We start from the raw sequence: 14,577 nt of genomic DNA on the forward strand, positions 1-14,577 counted from the left end.
AGAAAGATGTTTGACTTGCCAAAAGAGACCTGGGAGGAGGCTCTCGAAGGACACGAGCGGAGGAGAGAACATTCTGGAGAGTCCACGTGGCGGCTTTCCCGAGGGAGTTCATTTCGCTAGGACTTTTGTCCTTGGACTCCCGAGCATCACTGCTGGACTTGTCCACATCCCGCTGAAAGGACTGTGGTCGTTCTGCACCGTTACCCTGTTACAGTAACACTTCATTTCTTTCAGTGTATCAATTTTAATGTTCATTATTTGCAGACTGATATCACTCAGCCCCCCCATAAAGACGCAGGACTCCAACCTGGCTTTTTGGTCTGTGCTACATCTGTGCCATTTCAACCACAACTACAAACCTTTTAATTTACTTTTGCTTAATATCTAATTTCCTTTTCAGCTCAATTTCCAATGGGCTTAAAGCAAAAATGGTCCCGTAATAAATTATGGAGTACATGTGTACAGAACACATAATTGCTGCTTTCAGGTCGTGAACCGCAGCAGGAGGAGTACCTCCCCTAGCTGAAGGACGTTTTTTGACGGCTATGTTGCGGTGCGTCAGCGATGACTGTATACACGGTGCAGTTCCATTAATGACACTGGGATGTCTTACGGTTAATATAGCTCGACTTTATCTGACCTCAGATGACCCCTGGAGCAAAGAGCAGCGTGGGGCGAATCTTGGTGCGAGAACTGCCCCGTCACGGCCTCGTGTTTTGTTTTTGCAGGGTGTGTGGATTTGTGACATACGTGTGCAAGCGTATTAACTGACGTGTTTTTCATTGCTTCTCGTTCCCCTGACACTCCTCTCGCCTTTGCTGTCTTTTGGCCTCTACACTGAAACACGGTATCGTGTGGAGCTCCAGCACTGCACGAGCAGCTCCTTGACGAACATTCACTCTCGGATACTACGTTTACTACGGTGGGCACTGTAAAGAGTGGGTTGGAGATTATTGTTGAGGTGGAGCTGCTGCTCTCTGATGTCCCCATCCATACATGGGGTGAAGTTTGTATTCATACACCCTGGTACACAAGGGGCCGGTTGACCACACACACAGAAAGCAGGTCAGAGTCTCCTATTCACCTGGAACACACATCTTTGGACTGTCAGAGGAAACCTAAACACAGGGAGAACATGCATACTTCACAGACTGAGTGGGATTAGAACCCACGGCTCAGGAGCTGCAAAACATTTGTTGTGCCACCGAGTCGTTCACGAACAACACAGTAAAACAGTGGAACAGCTATAGAAAATAATATTAAGGTAAATGAGCAGAAATGGGCTGAAAATTAAGCTGGCAAATGTGTTACATATGATAAGTGATTTTGAACATGTGGGTCTTAAACCTGTATTTAAAGGTGTGCAGAGCAGAACTGACATTCTGCACTTAGTTTTCTCTGTGTTAACGTTTTGGGCAGGAATTATGCACGATTAGTGGAAAAAATGAATGAACCTTTAGTAGGACAGGCTCCGAACCAGTGTGATCAGCGTTACTGAAACATTTGCTGATAATGTCCAAATGATTGAATTAACATTTAAACATTTGCTTTATTTATTCCAAGCTTTTTCTCACTTTGTTGACTGAGTTCTTCCAAAGAAGAGAGGTTGATGATGACCTTTTCTCACCACTTCGGAATGTCCAAAAATTACAATGTAGAATTTTGCAAAATGAAATGTCATGGAAGCTTTAAGCTGGCCTTGTGTGACAAGATCTTCTTGTCAAAGTTCTACCTTGGGAAAAGTGTTGAGTGAGAAGCCCTGTGAGTACGATACAAGTTATTCCCCCTTGGCGATAGCCTCCGAAACATTCTTCAGATGAGTTTCTTCCGCGAGTCTTGGTGCCGTGACTCGAATCTCAACGTCTGACCGTGATCTTAGGAGCCGGCCTGGGGACCGTCTCGGACACCGAGCGCCACGCAGGAGGTAAGGGAAATCCGTTTGAAATCCCCTTGAAATCCTTATTATCCTTATATCCTCATTATTATCCTTAAGGGAAATCCTTTGGAAATCCTTATTTTGGGTCCCAGGCTGGTTTCTCTCCAACCTTTTGTCCACATGAGGTCACTCATGTTTTTTACTTTAGAAAAAAGTGTAAGAACCTTGATCGAGGGTACTAGAGCAGAAGCCGAGATTCAAACCTGGGACTTCCGAGGCAGCGTCCCTAACCACCACGCTACCTGCTGCCCAATAATAAAACGCAGAACGTGATTCAGAGCGGATGGTGCACGCTCTGCTCCCGTTGCCGTGTGGACAGCTGGTGACCATCCTGGCGTGCGGTGAGGTTGCTCATAGGTTACTTTGTGATAAAATAAGTGAGTGAAAAGGAAAAAAAAAAAAAGGAGGGGAAGTGAGAACTGGCCTGTTGCGTCTGAACCAGGTAAAGCGACTCCTGCGTGTAAAAGTGCTGGAAAAGTGAACCTGGATCACAGGGAGGAACGGAAAGGGCAGCTCCCAGCTGAGAGGTCTTTTCATCACGATCGAGTAGAGCTGCACTAGGAATTTAGGTAATAAACAATGTGAATAAATAAATGCAATAAACTGAACTTATTTAATGGTAAAAAAAAATCAGTTTGGAACCCGTTTCAAATGGGATGGTAAAGCTGCGCGCGAAATAAACATAAAATGAACGTAGAACCACCAAAAGTGCCAAAAGTGTCCCAGTGTCACTCCAAGACCCCCCCCCCCCCCCATCCCCCATCTCAGCTCTTTCCCAAAGCAGACATTCCCCCCCCCCCCACATATCTGAGCTCCATCACTCTGGTGAATTTTGCAAGATTTGGTCACTTTCTGGTACTTGTTAAGACTGAGCTACGTAAGCGATTCTGCGAGATTTTGTATCATTTTGTCACTGTGCTGCATTCATCCGTCTCTCTGCTACTCTTTTTCATACTTTCCTTCTTATATATGATTTGTCATTCATGACATTTGAATATTGTTAGTCTTTTCTCGTGTAGCTCCCGTTTTCCGTCTTTCTGCAGTTGCGACCCGGTTCTGCTAAAAAAAAAAAAAAAAATCGTCTATATAATAATTAATCATAATGAATGTTGCGCGGAAAGCGAGAGCGCCCCACAGCGGTCCACGGCGGTACCGCACCGCACTGCGAAGGCACGTTTTGCGTGCGCTGTTCTGTCCGACACAAACACGCGTCTCGTTTCCATGGCAACCAAAAAAAACCCCCTACCCTGCTGAAGTGATAACAGTTACCGAGGTTATTGAGAATCCTACATTAGCCGTTAATGTGACGCTGAGCCCGTCAAAAAGTGAGTGAAACTAAGCTGCGCTGGTACCTCCGGAAGCTGTGAGTCTCAGAACTACGCAGAGTCACCAAGAAAAGTATTTTCCCTCGAGAGAAAACATGCAGTCCACACAAGTGCCGTGGAAACGCTGAAAAAGTCTCACATACTGCGGTTAGCTTTATGGTAATAAAACTAGTCATCTGTGGGTGTGCAGTAGAGTCACCTGGTTGACAAGGTGGACAGTGGTGATGTGCAAAGTGTGATATTCACAGGTATAGAGGGACATGCTGCAGACTGAAAGGTTCAAGGACGACACGCTTTTACATCAGCCAGTGGCGCCCCTGAGCCATGCTTCCATTGCCCCCCCTGGGTTTGCTCCTTCTCTCTGGCCTGCTGGACTTCCATACGGTCTGTGGGGATGGTCCACCCGGTAGCGTCGTCCCACGCAAGACCGTGTCCTATAACGGTGAGGACTCCGTCCACTTGGGCTCTCTGCTCTGTTGCTGTTCTCCACCTTCTGAATGTGCGTGAATGTTTGCAAAATATCGTGTTCCTGCGAACAGAATGTGTCACGATCATGCGGAGATGTGGACAGTGGTGGCCTCAAGCGCACGTAAGGTTTACAAGTGCAAAGTGCAGCAGGTGGTTGGTGCAGCTCTTGTTTGCTGGTAATGTGATGGTCACTAAGAGACAGAGAAACGCTGGGACTTGAGGGAGCAGAGATCGGCTTACTTTGGGAAACTGGAAGACACGGAAACTCTGGAGACACTGAGACTTCAGAACCTGGAGAAGAGGGTAACGGGGGGAGCGAGGAATGCTTTGGACGGCAGTTTGGAGGAACGCACGGGGAATATGGAGTACACCTCGAGGAGACCGGACTCGGTCAGACAGGTTCTATGGCTGCACTGGTTGACGTCCCAGAAGCTTCAAGATGCCAGTCTGTCTCTTTAAAAGTCCTGGGCGACTTCTTGATTTCATTTCTTGAGTTCATAAATGCCGCTGGTCCGCCATACAGAACAAACCCACTCGAGCAGGCTGGTAAAACATCTACAGCAGGGACCTACATGGTTCAAGAGACCAGAGCTTCCTGAGAAAGCAGAGGTGACTCTGGCACTTTTGGGGAGAGACTCTTTGCTGCTGCACCACTCCTGCATCAGTGGACACAACACAGTAGACCCTTGCTTCTTCTGTAAGTCCATGACCATCTCCATGGTCTGCCTGATGTTGACCCGCAGATGACACAACCAAGGGCTGAGCCTGAAGATCAGTGTGTACAGGTTGAAGAGGAATGGAACAGATGACAACATGTCATACACAGTCGGGCAGTCCAAAATCCAGCACATTAATAATGTGTCCACGAGCAGCGACCAAAGCTTCTCTCCCAGCAGCCCAGGCTGCATGGTGTGGAGCACATTGGCGAAGACAAAGAACATGATCCTGCCCTGTCCAAGTGGGAGTAGCTCTGCTCAGCAACATTTCACTAGCATCAGGGACAGTTTCCTGTGAACACTGTGGACTCTTGACAGTTGGTGATGGATGTTTCTCACTGTGATTTCCCTCCAGATGGCAGTATCACCCTATTCAGGGTGGACGGGGTCTGGAACTACTCATCCATGCTGCTCAGAGAGGACCTGGGGCTCCTGCTGCTGGGAGCCAGAGAGGCTGTTTATGGCCTGGACCTGAGGAACATCTCACGCAAGACAGCTGAGGTAGGACTTGCCACCCAGAGGCGTACAACACCACAGTGTCCGTTTGGACATCCTTCTAGGTGTCTGTGTGTGGGTCTGCTGTCCTCAGCTGTCTTTGTGCCACAGGTGCAGTGGGCTGTCACACAGGACAAACAAGCGGAGTGTACCGATAAAGGAAAAACCCTGGTAAGTGTCTGTTGTGCTGCTGAGCTCCACTATGCTTTATGTCAAAGCCCAGTCTGGGGTGGTCCCTCTTGGGCCACAGGGGCTTCACCTGGTTGCTTCCCTTTCTGTTTGCAGATGGACTGCTGGAACTACATCCTCATCCTGCACGTGCTGAAGGATGGCCGAATGTACGTGTGTGGGACCAACGCCTTCAGTCCGACCTGCGGCTATATGGTGAGCGTGCGGGGGGCCGGGGATGGTGGAGACCCATCTTCCCATCTTCGCCACAAGGATGCCACCTGCTATTGGCTGCTCTGCACTTGCTGGAGCGTTTGTCCTTAACCTTGCCAGCTATCTTCCGTTTTCCAAAAAACATGGGAACCTCTGAGCCATTGAACCTCTGTGAGATGTCATATATGCTTCCATTTATGGTAAAATTCCCCTGTTTCGTGCATCTCGTGTGGACATTTATGGATATTTACAGACTTATGAAGGCGGACAGCTCTTGCTGCTGAACACGACGGAGGACGGCAAAGGAATATGTCCCTATGACCCCTACCAAAGATACTCTTCTCTCATAGTTGGTACGTTGGCCTGCTCTTTTCCTCATGATGGGTAAAGTCCTTTTCAGGCACCATCAGTTGGCTGGAATGTGGTAACACAGATCATACTGTGTGTCTTTGTGTGTTTCAGGAGGTAGATTTGTAGGGCTAGCATGAGCTCAGTGTGAGCAACCCACACTTTGAGTGGTCTTCACCTTTGGTCTGGACAGTCCCAGACGGGACAAGTGTCTCATGCTTTTGCTGTTGATGGAAGACCGGGGCTGTTATAAAGCAGCTCTGTTTATAACGGTCACTGTATCCCCTCCCCAGATGGAGCTATCTACTCAGCCACCGCCATGAACTTCCTGGGCAGTGAGATGGCATTGCAGCGCAAGTTCAACAAAATTCTCAAGACTCACAACATTCTGTTGTTGTTTTACGGTCCGTCTCGCACGTCCCTCCTGCGCTTCTTCTCTCCTTGCTGGTCTACTGACCCCTCCTGTTCAACCGAAGTAGCTGTGGGTGATTTAGAAAGCCAGTGGAGTGTCCTGTCAGTCACACTCTCTTGGTACTTGGATATGTCCACCCATCAGTCCGTGTCTTGAGTGGATTAGAAACAGGGCTCTCTGCACCGTGATTACAGAGCCCCAGTTTGTCTCCATGGTGGAGGTCCCAGAGAGTGTGGGCAGCGTGGAGGGGGACGATGACAAGGTGTATCTCTTCTTCAGCGAGATCGCCGTGGAATACGACTTCTCCAGCAAGCTGGCAGTGTCACGCGTTGCCCGCGTCTGTAAGGTGTGGTCCACCTCTAATCCGCGTGCCATTCTGGGGTTGACCGCTGTGTCCTTGCGCTGTTTTCCAGAGGGTTCCGTTTCCATATGGATTACCGCACATTTGTTTGACTTGTGCCTCAGGGGGACATGGGGGGACAGCGGATCCTACATAACAAGTGGACTTCGTTCCTGAAGGCCCGCCTTGACTGCCCTGTCCTGGAGCCCAGCCTCCCCTTCCTTGTCCAGGACGTCTTCCTGTGGCGCGACAGCGACTGGAGGAACAGTGTTTTCTACGCAGTGTTCACACCCCAGTCGTGAGTGAAACACACCCAACTCTGTAGGAACATGGTGACTGTCAACTTGCCAGTGTTGGGATCTCCAGTGACGTCCCACTGAAAGGTGTCTTCCATGTGTCCCCCTAAACTCCCTCACTGCCCCCTTGCTCTTCACGTGGCAGAGCCTCTGTAGACCTCTCAGCAGTGTGCGCCTACAGCGTGACAGCTGTGGGTGACGTTTTCTCCAAGGGGAAGTTCAAGACACCCGTCACCGTGGAGACGTCCCACACCAAGTGGGTCATGTACAGCGGAGAGCTGCCTGTTCCTCGGCCTGGAGCAGTGAGTCCCTTCCTTTTGACACGGGATTGGTGGTGGTGTGCTCTCCTGGCTTGGTCAACCGTGTCCTGAGGAGTGTGTGACAACAGCGTCTGATGTCTGTGCAGTGCATTGACAACACCGCGAAACAGATGGGCATCATGACCACGCTGGACCTGCCGGACAAAGTGCTGCAGTTTGTTCAGACCCAACCGCTCATGGATCCAGCGGTTGAGCCCTTGTCGGGACGCCCCCTGCTTGTGAAACGGGGAGCTGCGTTCACTCGCATTGTGGTGGACAGAGTGACGGCGCTCGATGGCCAAAACTACACTGTCATGTTTGTCGGCACAGGTCTGCCTCCCATGTGCATCTCGCGCGCGCGCGCACACACACACACACACACACACACACACACACACACACACACAGGCAGCCGTAGAGACAGCTCACAATCTTCTCCTACAGATAATGGGTTTGTCCAGAAAGCTGTCAACTATGATGGAGAAATGGTCATCATCGAGGAGATGCAGCTGTTCCACCAGCCTGTGCCCATTGAGATCCTGCGTCTCTCTGTTGCCACGGTAACATAATCCGAGTCCTTTACTGTCGGATCACCGTTTTATCACACTAGTGCTAAACTTTGCAGAGCCTTAACACCTGTTTGTTTTACGTGTGTGTGTGTGTCTCTCTCTCTCTCTCTCTACCCGCTCAGGGACAGCTGTATGCAGGTTCATCGCACGGTGCTGCCCAGGTATCCCTGAGTGTGTGCGGTCGCTATCGATCGTGTCTTGACTGTGTCTTGGCCAGGGACCCCTACTGCGCGTGGAGCCTCGCTGAGGGTCGTTGCACTGCGCTGCCACATTTGCAGTCACTTCAAACCCGGTACGATACCCTGGTACCAACCTGTACAAGGAAATCTTTAATGTGTCTTTGGCCAGCAGCTGTATGACCGTTTGACCACATCATTTGTCGTGCTGATGTTTCATCCTTTAGGAACCTGATTCAGAGTGTTAAGGACGCGGATGCCTCTACCTGTCCCATCCCAGGTGCGAATACCTCCTGAGTAACAAGGAATACAGACATCACAATGCCGTTCCATTGGAAACATGACAGGTTTCACTTTGAACAAAAATACCACATCAATTCATTACAAAGGAAATAAAAAAATGTGATCAGAAGAGCTGACATGGTGCTGTCAGTCTAGGTTTTTAGCAGCTGCTTGACATTGTTTGATCAGATTTTTTTGTCATTTTATCTCATTTCCATGCCGTGGAAGATCTACATCCCAGATTGTAGATTCCAAAGCAACAAGCTACCAGTGCTCTCTGGGTGTGTATCTGTGTGTGTGTGTGTGTGTGTGTTCCAGAGCCTGTGGAGCCAGAGAACATGCCATTCGGTGTGGGGAACAGCGTAAAGCTGCCTTGCCAGAGGCGCTCCAACAATGCAGTGGTGCACTGGCTGAGGGACAACCAGCCGCTGAAGCTGTCCAGTGGAGACTACATCTCTGAGAACAGTCTCCTGATCCTGAGGACATCAGCGGCCACAGCTGGCCGGTACGAGTGTCGGTCTGTGGAGTCAACAAAGGGGCGGAGGTACACCACCACGCTGGCCATCTACCAGCTGTCGGTAGTCAAGGATTTCCTTGCCGTGGCTCTGCAGGTGCTGGTGGTGGCTCTTGCGGCAGCTCTAGCCATCCTGTTGGGCTGGAACCTGTACCACGGCTACCTCCGTATGCCTTGTTGCTGATGTACATGGAACCCCCTCCTGCAGCCCGTTGTCCGACAATCAGCCATCCTGTAAACCTACAAGCTGCTCGAAAATCACACTGCAGTCAAACGGCAATACCAAGCACAGCTACTGCACCTGTGGCCTGTCAGTAATAGTATTAAGTCTTGAGTCATAGTGCTTCCTTATAGGCACTTTCCCAAAGTCCTTTACGGTAAAAGGAGGTACAGTAAACTGATGATGAGGTGTGATGGGTGCCTTGAGTGTCTGTCAGCCCTGGGGGAGTTGCTACCCTCGGACACAGGCACGATACAGGAACGATAACCTTTCTTATGTCCACACCAACCCAACCTTGGAATTAAAACCACAGTGTAGTGATGAGAGTCATAACACAGATAATATAGTGCTAGCAATAATTATGAGAAAGCTGGTAGTGTTAGAAAATAAAGTGTCTATGTGTGACGACTGCTCGCAGCAGTCAGAAAAAAAAAATCACAGCGTTTCACTGCTGACAAAGTTTTAAATGGAGCCGTTTAATGGGCCTCAAGCAGTCTCTGATCACATACACCAGCTACATCAAAAGTGTGTACTTGTAAAAAGAAGCGACTATATAGCTGACAACGTGCTCTATTTCAGATACGTGAAACAAAACATTAAAATCCAGTGTACTGTCCATATAAATAAAGCTAGCAGGACTTGGGTATGAAGGAATTCCTTTAGAGCAATACACTCTGCGTTTTTGCATTGTTTCTCTAGAGCAATACATACACAACTGTCGGTGTTGCTGGAAAGAAGACGGCGTCTCTGACATAATATGATTCAGTGAGATGCAGGCATAATGATTCTGCCTTTCATGCTACTAATGTATTTTATCTTATACAAAAAAAAAAAAAAACAGAAAAATATCAAGTTACATGTAAATATATACAAAAAAGTGAATTACACTCATCCCCGTTAAGCAGTCCTAATTCATCCCTGAAAACGGAACGAATATCAACAAACCAGGTAAGGAAATTAATTGTTCCATTGTTATGGGGAGAACTTCCAATTCGCCCCGGTCCGATATCATGGGCCAGATATATGAAAATCAAATCTGGACCGGTTAACGATGACTGGTGTTAATTATTGACACGTGAACAAACCAGGTATCAGGAGACAACGGGGGACGAGTGTATATGAATGTAAATACCTCAAACATATCTCGCTGACAAAAAGTTACATGAGAAGTAGAACTATAAGAATGAGATGACGCACTGGGAAAGCATCAGAGGGACCTGTTAGTATCGTAAACAGATGCAACTTGGAGACGTCGAGATGACCAATCCCCAGAGCACTGACCGGGGGGAGACCCTGTCAGTGAGCTCTAGGGCTGTAGCCATAGTAAGTCTGCACATGACCACTACGTGCCTTCCCGGTGAGAATTAAGTGGATGCAGTTGCGGCGCATGAGCAGCCCTGCACCAACACCGACCACCGCTGGAAATGAGAAGGTAAAGTGGGAGCGTGACGGATGCGTGCAGCACACTTTTCATGCAAAGCTTCCCACTGAAAACTGACTCGTGTTTCCTACTTTTCCAAGGTGAGGGAACAACCGATAAACACAGAGCAGAGAGCGGACAGGGTCTCGAGCAATTTCTGCAGCTCTGCACTCCATCACCTGGTCGGTGTCGGAGCCCAAAGACCGGACGCTTTACAGCCTTTTCGGGCAGAGGGAGGTCGAGCTGCCAAGATATGTGGACATTGCATTTACAGTTATTGTAGAAACATCACTTGAAACACCATCTAGGATCACAAGACACTGTGTCGCACGTCACAGTCCTGCTACTCCTCCAAACCAGAATTGGGCTTATAAATGGCATCATTTTGCATGCTATGTCGTTTTGAGAAGGATGCTTGCAAGGTGAAAGAGAAGCTACCCACCCAGAACTTCCCACTTGCTGGTCATAAGTTACTTATAATGATTTTCAGCAATCTTAGCAGAACAAAAGTAAAGCTGATGCCCCCATCCTAACTGATCTGTACACCAAGTGAGCTTCTGTAATTAACTGAAAGGCCATTGTTTACGTGTGTGTGTGTTGTGAGAGGCCTGGAAAGGCAAAGCTAATTAGACGTGTATATTGATTATTTTCTTCATGCTATTAATGTGGCTATTTTACTACCAGACTGCTGAATCAATAAATCAGTGTTTTGATATTGAGAATCAAAATGTTACAACTCGCTACGCAACTTTTGATTTACATAAAAGCACAGATCTGAGGAGACGGCCCTAGGTATGCTGTGTGTTGTGAGCAGGTGACGCGCTCCCAGTTTTGACAAACTCACACTCTGTATGGCAGAATATCGACAGAAATGTGCTGCTCATTTGTGATCATTCTATTTCTTCCACAAAGAAAGGCGAAGGATCCTTTTTAATCAGTCGTATCAAAACACGGTAATGCTAACAACAGGGTGTAGTGTTAATAAGGCAGCGGTCTGTTTGCCACATGGCATTTCCCTCCAGCAGAGCACTAACTGTTTACATGCGAGTATGTTATCCAGAGCTGTAGCTGCTTTTCCAGGCTTCCCGGCCAGACGAACACTGGTCTGCTCTGTGTGTCCCTCTACCGGGCAATCAGAGTATCACCACGGTCCGTTGTCAGGGTAGCTGGGTACGGCGGTGGGGTACTGGGGCAGGCTGGGTCCACTCGAGATGGTGTTGAAATCGGCTTCCCTGGCAGGAGTGCTCTTCCAGGCACCACTGTTCCATTCTTCCTGGGCGCGCTGAAGGCTGCCCCCTCCACCTCGGTACAAGCGGTGCACCTGCCGGGAAACGACAAGGTCAGACAGCGGGGTCGTGACCACCGGACACTCTGCGGTATGTTTGTGCATGGCTGCGTGTGTTTTTGACGTAAACACATCTGCAATCGTCATCATGTAGTGGAAAACATGCTGAGATTTGTGCCACACAAAGATGTATTATAAGTAAAGTTTTTGAATTAGGGGAGCTATGAACAGATATAGTCCCTGGAGGTTTAATGTAATTCGGTAATTGGTGTCTGGTTGCCCCCTGAAGCACCAGGTCAGGTGACCTACTATCTAGAGAAGTACTCCTATAAAAAAAAAAAAAAAAACAGGTATGCTTATATGCAGCAGCAGAGCTGAAAAGGCTGGTTTGAGCAGGTTGAGCTTTAAGGGTCTGCACTGTCTTTTCTTTCTCTCTGTGCCCTGAGGTTCATGACTCACCTTGATGAAGACCAGGCCCATCAACACGGCCACTGCGGTGAAGAGAAGTGCAGACAGGAGCATCACCACGGCAGAGCCAACATTGTCACTGAAAAAGAGGATGGTCGCGACCCAGCCGCTGGGGGCACCAGCAGGAGGGAGGGAGGGTATAAAGGCAGAGGGGTAGAGGTGAGTTATACTCTCAGGGCCACAGAAAACAGCACTGACGCAAGAATTTCCAGGCCAGCACCTCATACACCACAAGAATGTCACGCAAGTCCATAGAACCCATCACCTCGGTGGCCTATGACAGTTCTAAAGCACGCGGACGCTCACCTGGCACCCCACCCCGAGATGCCCACGGCCTGGATGACTACGAGGACGCACTGGAGGAAGAAGACGTAGAAGAAGACCATGAAGTTGAAGGAACTGTCTGCCCTGTGGGAAAAGAGAAAGTGGTCTTACTGTCCCTTTCTCCTGTTCGTTTCCGGCTCTGTAGCAGACTCCGCCGGTCCCCAGGCCTTCCCTCACGCGCACCGGACCAGAACTCACCGAAAAGCCTTGTACAGCGGCCTGAACCAGCAGATGTAACTGCAGGGGCTGAAGAGGAGCAGCCAGAGTAGCGCAAGGCCAAAATTAACCCCGCTGCCACCACCGGCCCACCAGGCAACGCATGACACCACGTTCACGCACAGTGTGACTGAGTACACTGCGGGGAGGGGGGGAGAGGGGGGAGTGTCACTACGAGCGAAGGACAAAGCCGATTCAGACTCATGGCAGTGGCCACTGCACTCACAGATCCAGAGGTTATACACCCGGCGAACGAGCTGCTGGTGCTGGGCGGGAATCTCCTCCTCCACATTCTGGTAGAAGCAGGGCTTGACGGGTAGGATGGCAGGCAGGGGGGGGAAGTTGTTGAGCCGCTCTGAGGTGCGACAAACGCACACCAACGGTGAGGGACAAAGAGGTAGGGTGAGGTGTGCGACACAGACAGTTTACAGCCTGTACCCATAAAGACTCACCTGGCATCGTGTGAACCTCTGTCTCTCCAGCTTTTGTACCCTGTTTACAAAACAGAAACAAGCTGCGAGTGAGATTTAGCCCTTTAGTGGGAGAAAAAAAGAAAGAAAGAAAGACAGAGCAGTGCAGAGCACTGGACTAATTCATCTAGTCGACGCTTTTCTCCAAAGCGATTTGCAACGCTAAGATACTTACGACTGCACCCCCTGCTACAGCTGGGTAATTTTAGCAGAGCACTTTGGGTAAGTACCTTGCTCAAGGGTACCACAGCAGGAAGTAGGATTCAAACCCGCGACCTTTCGGTCCAAAGGCAGCACTTGTAATCACTACGCTACCAGCCACCGCTGCAACGGCGTCACGGGGTCTTTTTGATCTGCCCGAAGAGCTCGGTGCTGCACTTTCGCCCTGCCGGTCGATTCGTCTGGAGCAGAGGAGGAGCCCAGGAGGATGGAGAGATGATGATGATGAGGAGGATGAGGATGAGGATGTGCACAACAACACTCAGCTGCTCCACACAACAAGTTCCAGAGTTTGGAGCTCAGTGCTGGTGGCCTGAAACAAGAAGCACATCCTTTCTGTTTGCCTTTACCTGCTCTCTTATAATCAGTAACGCAAAATGCCCCAATCAGTCTCAGGAATGATATTTTCACTTTTTCAGACACCTGTAACTTGCTAACCACAGCAGCATCACTCCTCCATCCGTCGGAGACGAGAATAATATACACAGCACAGGATGCTTTCACTGTCCAGGACTCAGGAGAACATTTCTGATGCAGTGGGAAAACATCACAAGGTTACAGTAACTGTTTCCAAGGCGTCTGTTCGTTGTATGTTTCTTCCTTATCATTGTGCTAAGAATCGGTTTGTGTTCAAATAACAATGTTGATACCTGAGACTCGATCCTGCTCGGGATACGCCCGCTACGTTCTTGAGTAGTGGAAAGGTGCCAAGGTGCATTTCGGGACATGTAGTTCTTTTGGCGCGTCTGCTCGTTCAAGGTGTGAGCGCAACGCGAATCAGTAAACGACATTTCCCGGTGTACACCAAAGGAAGGCGTGTGGAGGAAAACGTTCATCTGATAAGCGCAAGGATTCACTCAGCGTCTTCCACACTCGATCACGTGATCATCAAAACGGTCAGCGAAATCAATACTGTGTACATATATTTAATTCTAAACTTATGCCATTTTTCTTTCTGCTTATTTTAATTTAGTATTAGCAGAACATAATATTAAACAGTTAAACATGAGGTAAGCTTTTCTGAGAGAAAATGACAATAAGATTCAAAATTTATTTAGTAGTTTAGTAGCACTGAGTCAGTGACTGACTTGCAGTTCACACGAACTCACTCAGTTTTTTACGATAAATTTCTAAAATTTGAAATATACAAAAAGAAATTCAGTCAAGTAAACAGAGGAAAGCAGAAAATGGTAAAATACAGCATAAAAACCCCAATCCGGCAAATGACAGGAAACTTTTTTGGAGAAAATGTTTGTAAATTAATCAATGTTTTGATCTTAATCTTGTGTATGTGCTTACTGTAACTACTACTGCACGCTTTGTGTGTGTGTATTTTTGTGTGAAATAGCATTACTCGAACTGAGCACACGTTAAATTAATAACAATGTGACACAAGGC

The 14,577-nt window shown here is 48.6% G+C and overlaps 2 protein-coding genes across 11 annotated transcripts; one reads left to right on the forward strand and one right to left on the reverse strand.

Moving 5' to 3' along the window:
• Positions 1–1,822: 1,822 nt before the first annotated feature.
• Positions 1,823–9,521, forward strand: LOC108921425 (semaphorin-4E-like). Of its 2 annotated transcripts, none has more exons than XM_029249414.1 (15): positions 1,823–1,924; positions 3,510–3,703; positions 4,801–4,946; positions 5,052–5,111; positions 5,226–5,324; positions 5,575–5,674; positions 5,963–6,073; positions 6,276–6,427; positions 6,547–6,719; positions 6,863–7,019; positions 7,124–7,346; positions 7,461–7,576; positions 7,708–7,877; positions 7,989–8,041; positions 8,362–9,521. In XM_029249414.1, exons 2-15 carry the CDS (start codon positions 3,586–3,588, stop codon positions 8,739–8,741), a joined length of 2,058 nt encoding a protein of 685 aa, XP_029105247.1. In that variant the 5' UTR covers positions 1,823–1,924; positions 3,510–3,585; the 3' UTR covers positions 8,742–9,521. The 2 variants fall into 2 exon arrangements, with proteins under 2 accessions (XP_029105247.1, XP_029105248.1); XM_029249415.1 differs by lacking the exon at positions 1,823–1,924 and adding an exon at positions 3,093–3,420.
• A 79-nt stretch (positions 9,522–9,600) lies between these two features.
• On the reverse strand, positions 9,601–13,888 carry LOC108921754 (secretory carrier-associated membrane protein 4). 9 transcript variants are annotated; one of them, XM_018731429.1, is made up of 9 exons: positions 13,830–13,872; positions 13,603–13,707; positions 13,276–13,492; positions 12,943–12,982; positions 12,717–12,845; positions 12,473–12,629; positions 12,257–12,358; positions 11,942–12,059; positions 9,601–11,518 (listed from the first exon to the last, which is right to left on the reverse strand). In XM_018731429.1, exons 2-9 carry the CDS (start codon positions 13,626–13,628, stop codon positions 11,339–11,341), a joined length of 969 nt encoding a protein of 322 aa, XP_018586945.1. In that variant the 5' UTR covers positions 13,629–13,707; positions 13,830–13,872; the 3' UTR covers positions 9,601–11,338. The 9 variants fall into 9 exon arrangements, with proteins under 9 accessions (XP_018586945.1, XP_018586952.1, XP_018586953.1 ...); XM_018731436.1 differs by having other exon boundaries at positions 13,276–13,361; positions 13,530–13,707; positions 13,830–13,866; XM_018731437.1 differs by lacking the exon at positions 13,603–13,707 and having other exon boundaries at positions 13,830–13,888.
• Positions 13,889–14,577: the final 689 nt, after the last annotated feature.

This window comes from Scleropages formosus, chromosome 25 (genome assembly GCF_900964775.1).
Source record: "Scleropages formosus chromosome 25, fSclFor1.1, whole genome shotgun sequence".
Lineage (NCBI taxonomy): Eukaryota > Metazoa > Chordata > Actinopteri > Osteoglossiformes > Osteoglossidae > Scleropages > Scleropages formosus.